Source organism: Lygodium microphyllum, chromosome 11 (assembly GCF_053477565.2).
Source record: "Lygodium microphyllum isolate KBCC chromosome 11, Lygodium_microphyllum_v1.1.10, whole genome shotgun sequence".
In the NCBI taxonomy this organism is placed as follows: Eukaryota; Viridiplantae; Streptophyta; class Polypodiopsida; order Schizaeales; family Lygodiaceae; genus Lygodium; species Lygodium microphyllum.
The window spans coordinates 654,225-667,966 of record NC_141145.1 but is presented as its reverse complement, the minus strand read 5'-3'; the positions used below and the strand labels follow the sequence as shown (position 1 = coordinate 667,966).

Sequence of the window (13,742 nt, the reverse complement as noted above, 5' to 3'; positions counted from 1 at the left end):
GTAAAAAACGATTGTCGATATGTCTTCGTACGCTTATAGTGTGTGAAATTATCTACCTAATTTATATTACACTGGTGTTATTTTCGTGTTTCGTATATACTAGCTTATCGTGTGAAACGTGGTTATTTTTGGAGAGAGGTTATTGCTTCAGGGTTGTATTTTCATGTATCATGTCACTATAGATGTGAGTGGTTATTCATTATATTGCCACATCTTTCTTTTGTAGTAGCTTATGTGAGTGAATCTCATGCAAGGCAAAAGTCATGCGTCTCATAAGCTTCACGAATATTGAGAATATTCACCTGGTAGTGGCATGCACTACCCCTTCACCAAGAGTGCTTCCTTCACTTCGGGGTGTGCCCTGTGAAGATTCTATATGAAAAAATCACACGTGATAGATGCTACTTAGTACTAACTAGTGTAAAATCCATATAACCTGAGCTTGAGTTTTCCAATTAAAGCTTTTTTATACCCAACGTTCTTGCCACCAAAAAGCATCACGTTTTATCAAATTTGATGGCGCCTCATTAGCTTTTCCCTCTTCGTCCCAAAACAAGCACATCTGGGCTCACGCCTCCTCCTCCTCTCCTCATCCGATCATGCTGACGCCCTCTTCGTCCGACTTCTCTACCCGTCCTGTCCTAATTGTCCAAGGACTTCATCGTGTATGTCCGTTCGATTGGATTATCTGATGAGGATGTCCTGAAGGTCTCTAATCGTCCCCTTCTCTCCGTCCGATGGAAACAGCGCCCCTCTCTGCTTTTTATGGTGATTGCACTCTCTTTCTTCATAGCAATTGGCGGCTTTGGCTTCCTGATCTCCTGTGCCATCCTCCAAGTTCCCCAATCATGGCTCTTCCTTTGGTTTTGTGTCCGAAATTGCCTTTACGCCTATTGATTGGTGGGCCTTGGTCTTATAACAATCCACCAAACCATTTTGCAAGAAGGCCTCATGGCCAACGCGTCGTCATTAAAATCCGTCCTATTTTCCCAATTTAACCACCCACATTTTTCCCACCGTCCGAAGGTGTCCGCTTTCTTACTTAAAACTACCAAGGCCTCGCTCGAGAAGAGGGAGAGAGAATGCTTTTGTCCCAATTCTACACGCTCACCCTTGTCTCTTCTTTTAACCCATTCTTCTTGCCTCAGGGCACCCGTCCAACTGCCTGGACTTTCGTTCGATTTCGTCGGTGGACTTCCGTCCAATACACAAGCATGAATCAATTGGCTCTCGGCTCGCTGTCCTACATTAATCTGTATTGTATAACGTTTCCAAGTGCAAGCTCCTATTCCACCACTCGCCCTACTAGTTGCTCATTTCTCACCTAATCATTGTATAATGTGGCTATGCTTATTTCTCACCTAATCATTGCAACTCTCCAAATTAGTATAGCGAACTCACCAATTTACCTTCATGTTATAGTCTGACTATCCATGGAAGACTCGTTGATGACTCCATGAGCTTCTTCATCTGGTCTCTCGCTCTACCTAACACACTCTTTTTCTCTCTCTCTCACTCTCTCCCTTTCTTACATAAGCAAGAAGTAAGAAGAAAGCTCCCAAGATTACACATCACAAGAATGAGCTTATCCATTCACTTTTGAGTTTTTATATATGATTTTAAATTTTGGGCATCCTCCTTTTTCATTTGCCTAAACCAGCTTCTCTCACTAGCATATGCCATTTACATTCTTTTATTGGTTTATTGACTAGTTTAGGAGAGTAATTGATACAATTTGCACGGAAGCAAGCTTGACACTCTTATACAAATACAGTTCCAAGTAATTTTCTAATTTAAAAAATACAAGCTATTTTTTTGTCTCTATTTTTTTCACTTTTCTTGCACCTCTATTATCTTCCAATTTTTCTTCTACCTTCTCCTACACATTCCTTGGTTGCGCCTTTGTAGATGGGATTAACACTTGCTTGAATTCTTACTCCTCCTCATTCACTTCAACCTCCAAAACCACCATCTCTCAGCGGTATAGCTCTAATATCATGTTACGAATCATGTGGCAAGAGCCTCGACTTGCTCAATCTATGGCACCAAAAACACATAAAATATGCAAGGAGAAGCTCACTCAAAGACATGAAAGATGGAGACCAAAACATTTTCCTACTAGTTTTTCTTTCTTCTTCCTCACATTATACAATGTTTACAAAGTATATAAAAAAGTACAACATAGAGAAAAGTGGCCTACAAAGTCAAACAATGCATAGTTGAGTAGTATAATCAACTAGTGCTATAACTATGCTAGTTATAGATAGGTTTAACTAACCAAATATAAGTGATGAGTCAGTGGCCATGTGAGGATCACAATGAGCAACAATGTGTTAAGTGTAGATGTGTGGACCTATCTAACTAGGCAGTCCACACGTGTTGAGCTTGCTATCTCAACATGGTCTAATTGTCTTGATGCTATTATTAAAAGACAGTCCACACGTGTTGAACTTGCTATCTAACTAGGCAGTCCACACGTGTTGAGCTTGCTATCTCAACATGGTCTAATTGTCTTGATGCTATTTTTAAAAGACACTATTGGAATCTAATCCACCTTTGCATCCACTCAAAGAAATAACCTCTTGTTTACTTTATCAAGTAATAGAGGCCAAGCATATAGGATCAACATTGATTGTATGTGAAGTAAAATGGTTGCAGCTCCTTTTTGTGAATATGACAATCTATACATGTACATAAATATTATCAATGATGCAAACTCAATAGCTCAACTTTTTGCAAAGAGTTTTGAATCTCTACTTAGCCAACCCAAGTGCTTTATGCCTACATTTGCACTCCACTCATATGGGTGTCTCAACCTTCCAAGTCATAAGAAGTTAATTGTGTGCATAATTGTTTCTTGTGTACTTTTAACGCCACAATGTTATCTATATGCATTTGTAGATAATAGAGTGCATTCCAAGAGTTCAACAGGTAGCCTTCGAACCAATTTGTATTATCTTAATAAAATGCTTCAAAGAAATTGTTAGCCATAATCATATATTTTCCTTAAAGAAAAACGTGTTATCTCTAAGAACAAATTTTCACAACACAAACATAACTCAATAGAAGCATTTTTCCATCTAGTAGTTGGGAAATAAGTTTTATATATTTGGCATATTATCATGCTAGTTTTGATCATTCACAACATTTCATCATGATACTCATGGTACCACACCAATTTGATAATTCACCACCCCATCTCTACATGTAGCAAAAATCAAGGAGGCCACAATCATAAAAATGTGAAAGAAGATACCTATCTTAAATGGGACTAATAGATAATGTGGGTTTTTAAAAATTTTATTTGGCCTTTATGGATTAGTGAAAATACTATATGTTTATGTGTTGCATTTAGCTTGTAGCATGTGCCTACCTTGGTTCCTATGGCGCTGACGTTCTAGTCCCACAGGTCCGCACGCGAAACCCGCACAAGAAACATGGCCCTCAGGCACCCAGCACCGCGTCTCGTCTTGAAACACGCATCAGAAGCCAACTCGCAAGACATGTCAAGGCGACATGCCGGATCGCGCCACGGCAGGGGAGCTCTTTCCCGAGCTAGGTGGATGGGGAATCTCACGAGGGTGCTGAGACATATTGCAAACGACCCGAAGAAACCGCTGCCTCGGCTCAAGATAACTCTGTGCCATAGGTAACTCGAATGGTTGATGAATCCTCACGCTACTCCTTTTCAAGGTGATTAACCTCGATCTTCTTTGTAGGGAACCAACTCAATTCGAGTGGACTCAAATTCGATTGAGGGGGGGTAGGTATGAGGGAAGGGAGTGTGAGGCTTGGGCAACCCATGTCTCCCCACCTCCTCCATGTAGGCCGTGCCTCGTGGAGCAACCATCGTTTTAGCCTCCCGCGTGCAGGGTTCTCATTTTGAGCGAGACAGTCGGGCCCCCTGTTCCAAGTTTGAGTCGCCATGACTTCTTATGAGGAAAGGTGGGTTGTGAACCATGTCACCCCCGTGGCGCCGTGTTCTAAGATGGTTGAGTGTGGATCCTTGTGAGCCCGGAATTCTTCCGTGGCACGATCCGGCAACTCCAAGCGCCAAGTTACCCTTGTGCGAGTTAGAAAAACGCGTTACGCATGCTATGAGCGAGCCGCGACGCGAGGGATATCAAGGGGCGTAACGGCCCGTGACATGATGCGACGCAACGCGACGGGATCATGCCGTGACGCGACGGCATATCGACTTGACATGTCTTGCGAGTTGGCTTCTACTGCGTGTTCCGAGACGCAGCGCAATGCTGGGTGCCCACGGGCCATGTTTCTTGTGTAGGTTTCGCGTGCGGACCCGTGGGACCAGAACGTCGGTGCCACAGTGCCATAGAGAAAGACCAGTGTCATTTCATGTCTATGAGATATCTATTTGTAGTCTTACCTATGTACATTTCATGGGTGCTAGTGGCCTTGCATTGGGCACCTTTAATCAAAAGAACATGCCATACATATTCACTTTACTTGCAATACTCCCACAAAGTCCACAAAGTCTAGTAAGAGCCACACAAGACACCACTATTCTTCTCTCTCACACCACACATGTGAGGCTTGTGTACAATCAGCTCAAAAGAATGTGAAACCTTATTGGCAACCATGCGCAATGGCAAGACATCAATTGTTTCATCAAGCTCAGAGACGACGAATAGCCAAGCAGTTGAATTGCCTTTAACAATGTCCTGCACAAATTAAAACCTGCTATGCAGAGCGGCAAGGCGTTAATAGTTTTATCAGGCACGATGCCTACTCTTAGTCAAGCACTTGAATTGCATTAAACCGTTCTTTGAACTGACATTTACTGATGCTTCAACAAATCTTGCTGACATGAGCACTCAGCTTTCAAGAGCAAATATCACTTTCAAAACTTAAGCCATAACGGTTGTTTTCATAACAATACTGCAATTCTTCCAACAAACTTAAGAGAGACACTCCTCGAGGCCAATGTTCCAATACTTTTAGGCGCATGACACTTATTAATAGATAGCTTTTGAGAATGCAACAGACCTCAAAATTGGCATCACTATCCAAAAACAAGATAGATCAAAAGAACTACAGTGCTTCATCATTGCAGTTGTTTTCCAAGAGAGTAAGACTCAAAAAGAACTGCAGTTATATGTACAAAACCTCATGCACATGCTATGCTAGCATTTGCTGCATGGAGCATTCTCTCCTTCAGTATAGAATTTCCAAAAGCTATATGCTAACAGGAACTTCTAAAAGCTATGCACTAACCTCGCTCAAATTCGATAATTGCAACACCTCTCAAAAAGGGTTTTTACACTATCCAGAAGATTCAAAAGAACCATCGCAAGTAAAACGTGTTGTACTACCTTTCCAAAATCCACACAGTACGACTAACAAGAAGTGCTAGGCTGCCCTTCAGATTTGAGGGTTAATTTGAACAAACATAATGAAACCACCATCATTGCTATCGAGCTTTTGACTTCACAACAGATAGAGTTTTTGCACTCTTTGGAGTCCCTTTCTTGCCACTACAGAAAATGTCATCATCGTCATCGTCGTCATCATCAGATTTCCTCTTCCCCTTCCCTTTCTTTACCTCGGTGTGGTCTTGAACAGTGAAGATTGTCACTTTGCTCTTAGCTTCTTCAATCTGTGATTCGTAGTCATCATCCCCTAGATCCTCCTTAGGCCTCCAAATGAACAAAGATCTAGGGAGCCACGTATTAATAAAACAAAGAACAAGTCAGAAAACAAATTGGAACAAAAAATTTACAAGGTACCAAATTTCACAAACCCCCCCCCCCCCCCCCCAAAAAAAAAAAGAAAACAAAAATTCTTCATAGTTTGACACCTTGAGCTGCCAGTAGCAAGCACATTTAACCGCGGATGAAGCTTGTTTACAGGACTAATGGTTGCGACGTTTTTGTCAACCACCTCTGCCACAAGTTGCCCTGTGCTGATGTCGATGAAGTCGATTGGGTGCAATGCAATGCCATCAAAGTCATCGCTTATATAGCGGCCAATAACTATCAGATTTTCAGCAGTATCCTGTCATAGCAAATCCACTCAGTGTTTAGCAATTGCCCAAAGTAAATATGTCAGAATCCAAAGAGGGAGAGCTCAAGAAAGAACCTTTGGATCCCATTCAGCTCTGAAGCATGTAAGGTATCGATTAAAATCATGACTGTGCACAATTTCTCGACTTGGTACAGCAAGATCACTGAAAATACAATCGTATACTCTCAACCGATTGTCCTGACAAGTCGTTATTATCTTGTTTCCTGTTATAGGAGAAAAATAAGCTGAATTCACTACTCTTGGGTGTATAAGCTCTGCCAGATGGTTCTTAGAATCCAAATAACGAAGATCCCATATCCGTGCCTGCTTTGCACCACATATCAACATAAGTAGTGCTACCTGAGTACCATGGGTGAAGAATAAGACAAACTTAGTTGCATACAGGCACACATGCATGTGCACCAAAGAAAATTTTAAAAATCAGTTGTACAATTACATGGCCAATAGCAACATTTCTTAACATAAAACATGCACTTTATAGTAGAACAGGACATAAGACCATACCATTACTCTACATCATGCTTAAACCAATGTATATGAGCTGCAAACTTATGATGATTACCCACCATATGGTCATTACCACAGCTGATGAAAAGGTCTGGATCAACAGGATTGCAATGAAGCCCGACCACCTTAGACCCCTTCTTGTGGATTAGGAGAGGCTTCTCAACAGTTTTGTTAGTTCTAACATCAACCCTGAAGACCACCACAAACAAAACCTGCAGTTACTATGTAGGCAATTTTTAAGTAGTGATATCGCAAGAAAAGAAGGGGCTGTTTTGAATGTGAACTCAGCCCTAGAAATGCTGTATCGTTCTGGAGGATTCATCATCACCAAAATATTGCTTTACTTACCGGTACAAGAACCCAAAATTGTCACTTGCAAGTACTACACTTCTGTTTGAGTTCACGTCCATGCCATATATCATCCTCCATGTTGAAGGTCCCTGAAAATTTAATTGATCAAATGAGGAAAAAAAAAGAATTATAGACAGTAGAACATAAACCACTTAGCCAGTGTCTCCCTGTGCAATTGCAGGAACTTACATTCCACCCGTCAGGGTTCAAGTCCATTGCCTGAGTTGGCAAGCCTGTCTCTAAGTCAGTGCAGTTTACTGTCCCATCAGAGCCTGATGTGTATATCATATCAGGAGACGTAGGATGAAACCTGCATAAAAGGAAGCTAATGTGATTACTGCTGTTGAAGTCTGCAGGTCAACTAGGTATCAAAACCAAACCTACAAATGTCAACATACCTTATGCTATTTACTATGCATGAATGAACTGTAGTATATACAGTTTTGTCATACACCTTCTCGAAGTCCCATATACCAATTTGACCTTTCTGATGTAACACAAATACACATCAAATCCATCAGCCAAGTCTCCTTTCAGTACAGTGCACAATAGAGTACGGAAAACTACCTTATCCCCAGAAATGAGAATGTTATCTTTTTCTGGATGAAACTCCAAGTATGTCACTCGCCTGCTATGCAACTTGATGATTGCACAATCCACACGGTTTGGTATGGGTGGGGATGGCACCATCTAATATTCAGACACATACAAGCCAGGAGGTCAGCAATTTTTTGTGTCACCAGCAACACAGCTTTAGCTCCATTTGTTAGCTCATTAGCTAACCCCAGTCCAGAAGATTTCCTCCCTTATTCCCATTTTAGTAACAATGCCACTATTAACACATTACATCCCACTTCTGAAACAATACTTCAAATATAACAAGGCCAGTCCATATATACTAACCCAGGTGGAACACGAGAAGAAATGGTGCAATTACAATTCTACAAGTGTATGAACAAGAGAGCATAATGATTGCTGCATTTCCAAAGTAAAGATAAAAGATACTGAAAGACAAGCCGGCTGTTTTAAATAATATAGAGCAGCACTGTAGACCAGGTTGCATTAGCCAATTATGACCCTTGTCTCCCCACCAAACTGTCGGTGCCTTCCTAAATTGCTCAGCCTGTCTTCTTGCTTCCATACTTGTGTCAACCTAACTGTCTTGTTGCTTTCATACTTCACTTGTATCAACCTACGATGAAGACCTGACCTTCAAGCTGTTGTATATCTAGAGGATCTTCTATATATGAAATCTAAGTTTTCCAACTACACAATCCAAGCAGCATCATATACCATTACATTATGAAAGACAACTGTGAAGAACAAAGAAGAGCTCAAAATAACTACACTAAAGTAGGGGCTGGCAGCTCTTCAGAAGCCAAACCCCTCAGAAAATCAAGCAACTAACCATGCAAGAATAAAAAACCAAAAACAAGGTTTTATCCATACTTCCACAAAGAATGTAATGCAGAGCTCTACAGATTCCAGGAATAATCCACATCTCTACAAGCTTTCCAGACTACTAGCCCAGCAAATAGTTCTGACCAACTCACCTTTGGTACATGACTTCGTAACTGGCGCTCATGGATAAAATCAATGATGCCCATCGATTGTCTTTTAGGAGCAGGTACAACTCCATGCTCTGATGCAACACGATGGGGACATGTTGCAGTTGTATGCCCTGCATGAAACAACTGTCAGCCAGTCTGTATTACACATGCATAGTACTCAGATACCTCCAATTTGATGAATGAATAGTCATAACAATTAATTGTGGCTGTGTAAATGTGCAATGATAAATGGCTCAAAAATGAGTCCAGACCCTACCTGGTTGTTTACATAGGAAACATGGCCTGTTTGGACAATCCATGTATACAGAACCCACAAAGCCAGCTTGATGATCTTTTGCTTTGCATACCTGTAATTCATTTCAGAATAAAGAGCACAGGAGTGCAAATGCAGATAATGGAATGTTTAAAAGATCCACATTATAACTAGCTACAGCTAAAATGGCCCAGCTCCATGTGTTGTATGCAATACCTCAAACACCACAGTAAGGCTTCATCATAGCCCACCCTTTGCAACTGACTGGATAGCACTTTTCTCTGAGTCATTCTAGACATATCACATGACTAAGTTAATCAACATAGTTGGTTTTAGCTCTTTTTTGTGAGGACTCCTTGATGCCAACTTGTCGCATGTAGGTAGGCCTAGATGTGACTCAACAGGACTTTTTAATAAAAAGAACAGAGAACTACAAGGAGTGTGATGGAAGGATGTGTGGCAACCCATGTACAAAACAGTAAATATCAATCCATGTGTTACCCTTTTTCTAGCTCTTTTTTGTGAGGACTCCTAGATGCTAACTCGTCACATTCAACGGGGATTTTTTGATGGACAACACAAAAAACTACAAGAAGTGGGATAATAGGATATGTGTCACAATCAATGTACAAAATGTAAATAGAAATCCAGATTCCATGCATTATCTTTTTTCTAGCTTGCATGACATTCCGGCATGTTTGTTTGGAGGACCCCCATGTGGGAACCACAATAGATCGTGCAGCCCTATGAGATCAGCTCAATTCTTGAGCCCGATCCTTCCTTTTTATGAGCTTATAGGACTTTGTCAAAGGGATGTTCATGGGTTGAAGTCAACAACGGAAGTATGGTCAAAGTTTGCATCTTTGTATCATAAAAAGATGTTTGCCCATAGGATTTCTCTTGATAGGAACTTTGGATGCTCAATGTTGAGGACTCCCCTTCCATGAAGGATAACATCAACAAACTAGAGGACATGAGGGATGAGATTGCATCCCCCAAGAGGACTATATCTTCAGCGGATATGGCAATGATCATTCTCTTGACTCAATGCCATCTCCAAATTTTCATGTGTTCTACACCAGCCGTCTAACATCGAGGACATGAGAGACTTCTTCTTTAGGGAGGAAGCAAACTACCACCAATAAAGATGGTGTAGCTCATAATCATTGCTTCCTATAGTAAGTTAAAGGATTTGGGAGTATAAACTTTTGCACCACTTCCTAGACATACCAATACCATGTTGCACTTCTTCTAATCAAGTGTGCAGCATCTACCATGCCCTGTATACTGATCCAATAGATTAGGTCTCCTCTCAAACAGCTTTCATAACTTGTCTGTGATACAATACAAAAGGTACATTGCTACACGACTTTGTGGTACTAGATATCATCCTTGTGACTCGAAAATCTTAACTTTCACAAAATAAAAGAGCTGTCAACTTGAAATAATGCATCCCATGCGCGATTCCTGCACTGGAGACCAAAGAGCGGCTCTATTATTCGTTACACTTTACATGAAAGGACAGTTAAAGAGTTCATAAAATATGGCAAAAACATTGGCTCTGCAGCAGTACAAGCAAGTCCTTAATCGAATTCATGTCTAGAAGGTTCAAGCCTTCCTCATCATTGCTTAGATGCCAATTCATAAATGTTGCTAATGATGTGAATAGTGATGATGGAGGTCACTCTCCACTCACCATACTTACAAAAGACTCTATTCACAAAAATCTCCTACTTTCTAAGGTACAACTCCAAATGCAGCAGCACAGTAAAATTATGCCGTGTGTCTGACAGTGGGTGAAACACCCTTGGAACCTTACTTATTTTTTGGCAGTCACATATGCATGCCAATCTATGCTGAGGTGAAGGGTCTTTATGCCAGTTAATATGTCCAAGAGATGAGAGAGCCGCTAGTTTTATGCAGGAATGCACAAATGCAGCTATCGGTGATAATAATCCATAGGTGCACCCAGAAAAGTAGAAAGCACAGACTTTAGGGAGCCCACCTTACAAAACTTAGCCAGCTTCAAACTGATGGAGATGGGCTTCTGCTTCTTCCCTTTGGCCTTCCTCATCTTCTCCTCTTCTTGCTCCCGTTCTGCCTCGCCATCATTCTCTTCTTCTTCGTGATTGCTTGCATCATCGTCATCATCTCCTCCGATATCTGCATTCTGCATATCCAGGTCATCGTCAGAGCTCTCCTCGGAGTCACTGTCTCTGTGGATGACGACCTTGCGGACGCTTCTCTGAGGCCGGGCAACCATGACTGCAATCCAAACCCCTGGTTGTGCTTCTCTTTCTCCTTCTCCTCGTCCTTCTTGGTCCGTCTCCTTCTTCTCCTTTAAGGATTCAGAATCTGGAATTGCTGGCTACGCCTTGGGATTGTTTGTACTAATATCCTGTTTTGCTTCTTGTCCTTCCTCCTGCTCCTCCTTTCTCTTCTCCTTCTCCTAGTACGTTCAATGGGAGGAAGGTAGGAGCCTGAACAACCCTCCTCTCGGAGTCCTCTCTCTCTCTCTCTCTCTCTCTCGCGCGCGTCAGCTACCTGCACGGCGCAGCCTTCCCTCTCACTATCGCTCGTCGTTGATTCGCCCGAATCTCCCTTGTCTCTCTTGTACGTTGTGGTGAAACCCCTGTGTACGTGGCACGCTCTCGGTTTGCAAGCGTGGCATCAATATGGGACCCGTTTGGAGTCCGTTCACATGGAGGGCCAAGGTCAGTTTGAGTGCTAACAATGGAGCTGTTCTCCTTGGGGATGGGGGGGAAAACCCTGTCCCATTTAAGGGAGACAACTTGAAGGCCCACCTCCACCATCCCAAATTTGGGAAAAAGTAATACATTTTAATATTTTCTTTGGAATTGGGGTTTTTCAAAAACTCCTTATATGTCCTCAATTCGCTTTTGGAAATGGGAAACTCTATTTAAAATTGTTTCCTTTTGGAAACCCATGCATGAATAGCTCCAATGTTTCTATCACTATTGGTGTAAGTGGTATACATTGCATGGGTCTTAGGCTCCTATTTGCAACTTGTGTTGGGCATCTTTATGGCCAATTGGGCAATCCATTTAGGGCTGACTCATTTGTCTAAGGTCTCACCTTCTAGTCTATATATACTTAGTTCCTCAATTCTTGTTACATATCGTATCACGCCTACTTGAATAGAGAGGGTTTACAAGTACTACAAGTCAATACGTGTGTCATTCACTTTGTGTGATTTGTATGGAACATCTCTTGTATTGTGTTATGGATTTCATTGCTCATTCATTGTTTGAGCTCTTGTGTTCTCTCTTTCAGTGTTCACTCTTCTTAATGTTGAGCAGTTGTGATTCCTCCACTTTCATTATTCATTCTCATATGATATCAAGCAACTATTATTGCTAGCTTCGGTGCTTTATGATGTTGTTATTTACTTTTTTCAAGTCTACAATCATTTTATTTTGTTACTCTTAGGCCTGTTTGCCATTAGGTGCTCTATCTACAAGTTGGGTGGCCTCATTGCTACTATTTTGACGTTGTGATAACTTGCATTTTACTATTGTGGAGTTGTTCCAACTTGTGTTTTCCTCTCTTAGCCTATTGCTTGGTATGGACAACCTGATTTCCTACTCGACAACCTCAATTTGACATTGGATGACCTATTTTCCACATTCATCCTATTGGTTATGCTATGTTTTTAGCCATCCTTATTTGTGACTTCGCCAAGGTTTCTTCAACGCTCATCTACATATCTTGACGCTATCTTGCATTTGGTGGTTGGATTGCTCCTACATATGGTAGACTTTTAAGTTTTGTTGATTTGGTTATATGGAATGATTAAGAATGAAAATATCATGCCTATTCCAATCAATGCTATCACAAGAGCATAAAGCAATAAAGCAAGAGTCCCCATTGAGGGACTGACCTTAGTAAACAGTTCAACAATAGGTAAAAAGAGTGTTGAGAAAATATGAAAGCAAATAGACCTTAAACTGAAAAGCGAAGGCCTGACAACTCAATAGGACACATCTCTTGTATCAAGTGTCAAAAGCACAATAATAGCACCCCAAACAAAGAATGCTACAACAGCAAAGGTAGAAGAATACCTCAATCCTAAGCAACAATTTGCCAAAATAGATAAGGTCAAGGAATGGGTGGAAGCAACACAAAAGGAATTACTGACTAAGCAAACTCTAGAGACCATCAGTCTCCCTAGCCTCTCTAATGCTTCGCATGTGCCTCTACCTACCCAACCCTTGAACCTTGGAAACTCTACCACGGAAGAGCCACAGAACCACTCTATTTTGGATAGCATACACATGAACAAGGGAGCACTACTTCCAACAATGCAATGCAACACAAATCCCAATATTAGGAAATAGAACTTAGTGTTATCTCAACCTTCACATTCACCAACTGCCTCGAACTACTCAGACCTCAAGGGCATACTGCCCCAAGCACTAATGAATACTATCCTTTTGAAAGCAAATGCCAAGCATGCCAAACAATGACCCTATTCCATGAATCCTCATTATGTGGATCACATTTAAGAAGATTTGGAAAATTTGTTTTCATTTATGAGATTGAGCATATAGATTGGATATCACCAATCATCATGGAACTAAAGAAAAATGGATAGACTAAAGTATGTATTAATTACAAAAACTCAATGTTGCAACAAAATGAGACCATTTTTCACTACCATACATGGATCATATGATTGAATGTGTGGTAGACAAGGAAGCTTATAGCTTCATGGAAGGTTTTTTAGGCTATCTTAGGTGTAAGTTTATCATGATGATAGGCCTAAGACTACCTTTGCCATCAAATGGGAGTGTTTGTCTACATTGTTATGCCATTTGGCTTGACTAATGCATTGGCCACTTTCCAACATATCATGTACACTACCTCTAAGGACATGCTAAGATGATTGCTTGAGTATTCATTGATGATCTTTGTGTCCACTCTAGTTGGGAGGAATACCTCAAAAAGCTTCGGTAGTACCAACTCTACTTAAATCCTTTAAAACACCAATTATG

At 41.1% G+C, this 13,742-nt stretch overlaps 1 protein-coding gene across 2 annotated transcripts; it reads right to left on the bottom strand.

The window, feature by feature from the left end:
* Positions 1 to 5,013: 5,013 nt before the first annotated feature.
* DDB2 (damaged DNA binding 2) lies at positions 5,014 to 11,424 on the bottom strand. Of its 2 annotated transcripts, none has more exons than XM_087688783.1 (11): positions 10,733 to 11,424; positions 8,731 to 8,821; positions 8,457 to 8,584; positions 7,471 to 7,593; positions 7,302 to 7,390; positions 7,093 to 7,213; positions 6,901 to 6,992; positions 6,612 to 6,741; positions 6,100 to 6,384; positions 5,819 to 6,015; positions 5,014 to 5,675 (listed from the first exon to the last, which is right to left on the bottom strand). In XM_087688783.1, exons 1-11 carry the CDS (start codon positions 10,988 to 10,990, stop codon positions 5,432 to 5,434), a joined length of 1,758 nt encoding a protein of 585 aa, XP_087544909.1. In that variant the 5' UTR covers positions 10,991 to 11,424; the 3' UTR covers positions 5,014 to 5,431. The 2 variants fall into 2 exon arrangements, with proteins under 2 accessions (XP_087544909.1, XP_087544910.1); XM_087688784.1 differs by having other exon boundaries at positions 6,100 to 6,348; positions 10,733 to 11,419.
* Between the last annotated feature and the right edge of the window lie 2,318 nt (positions 11,425 to 13,742).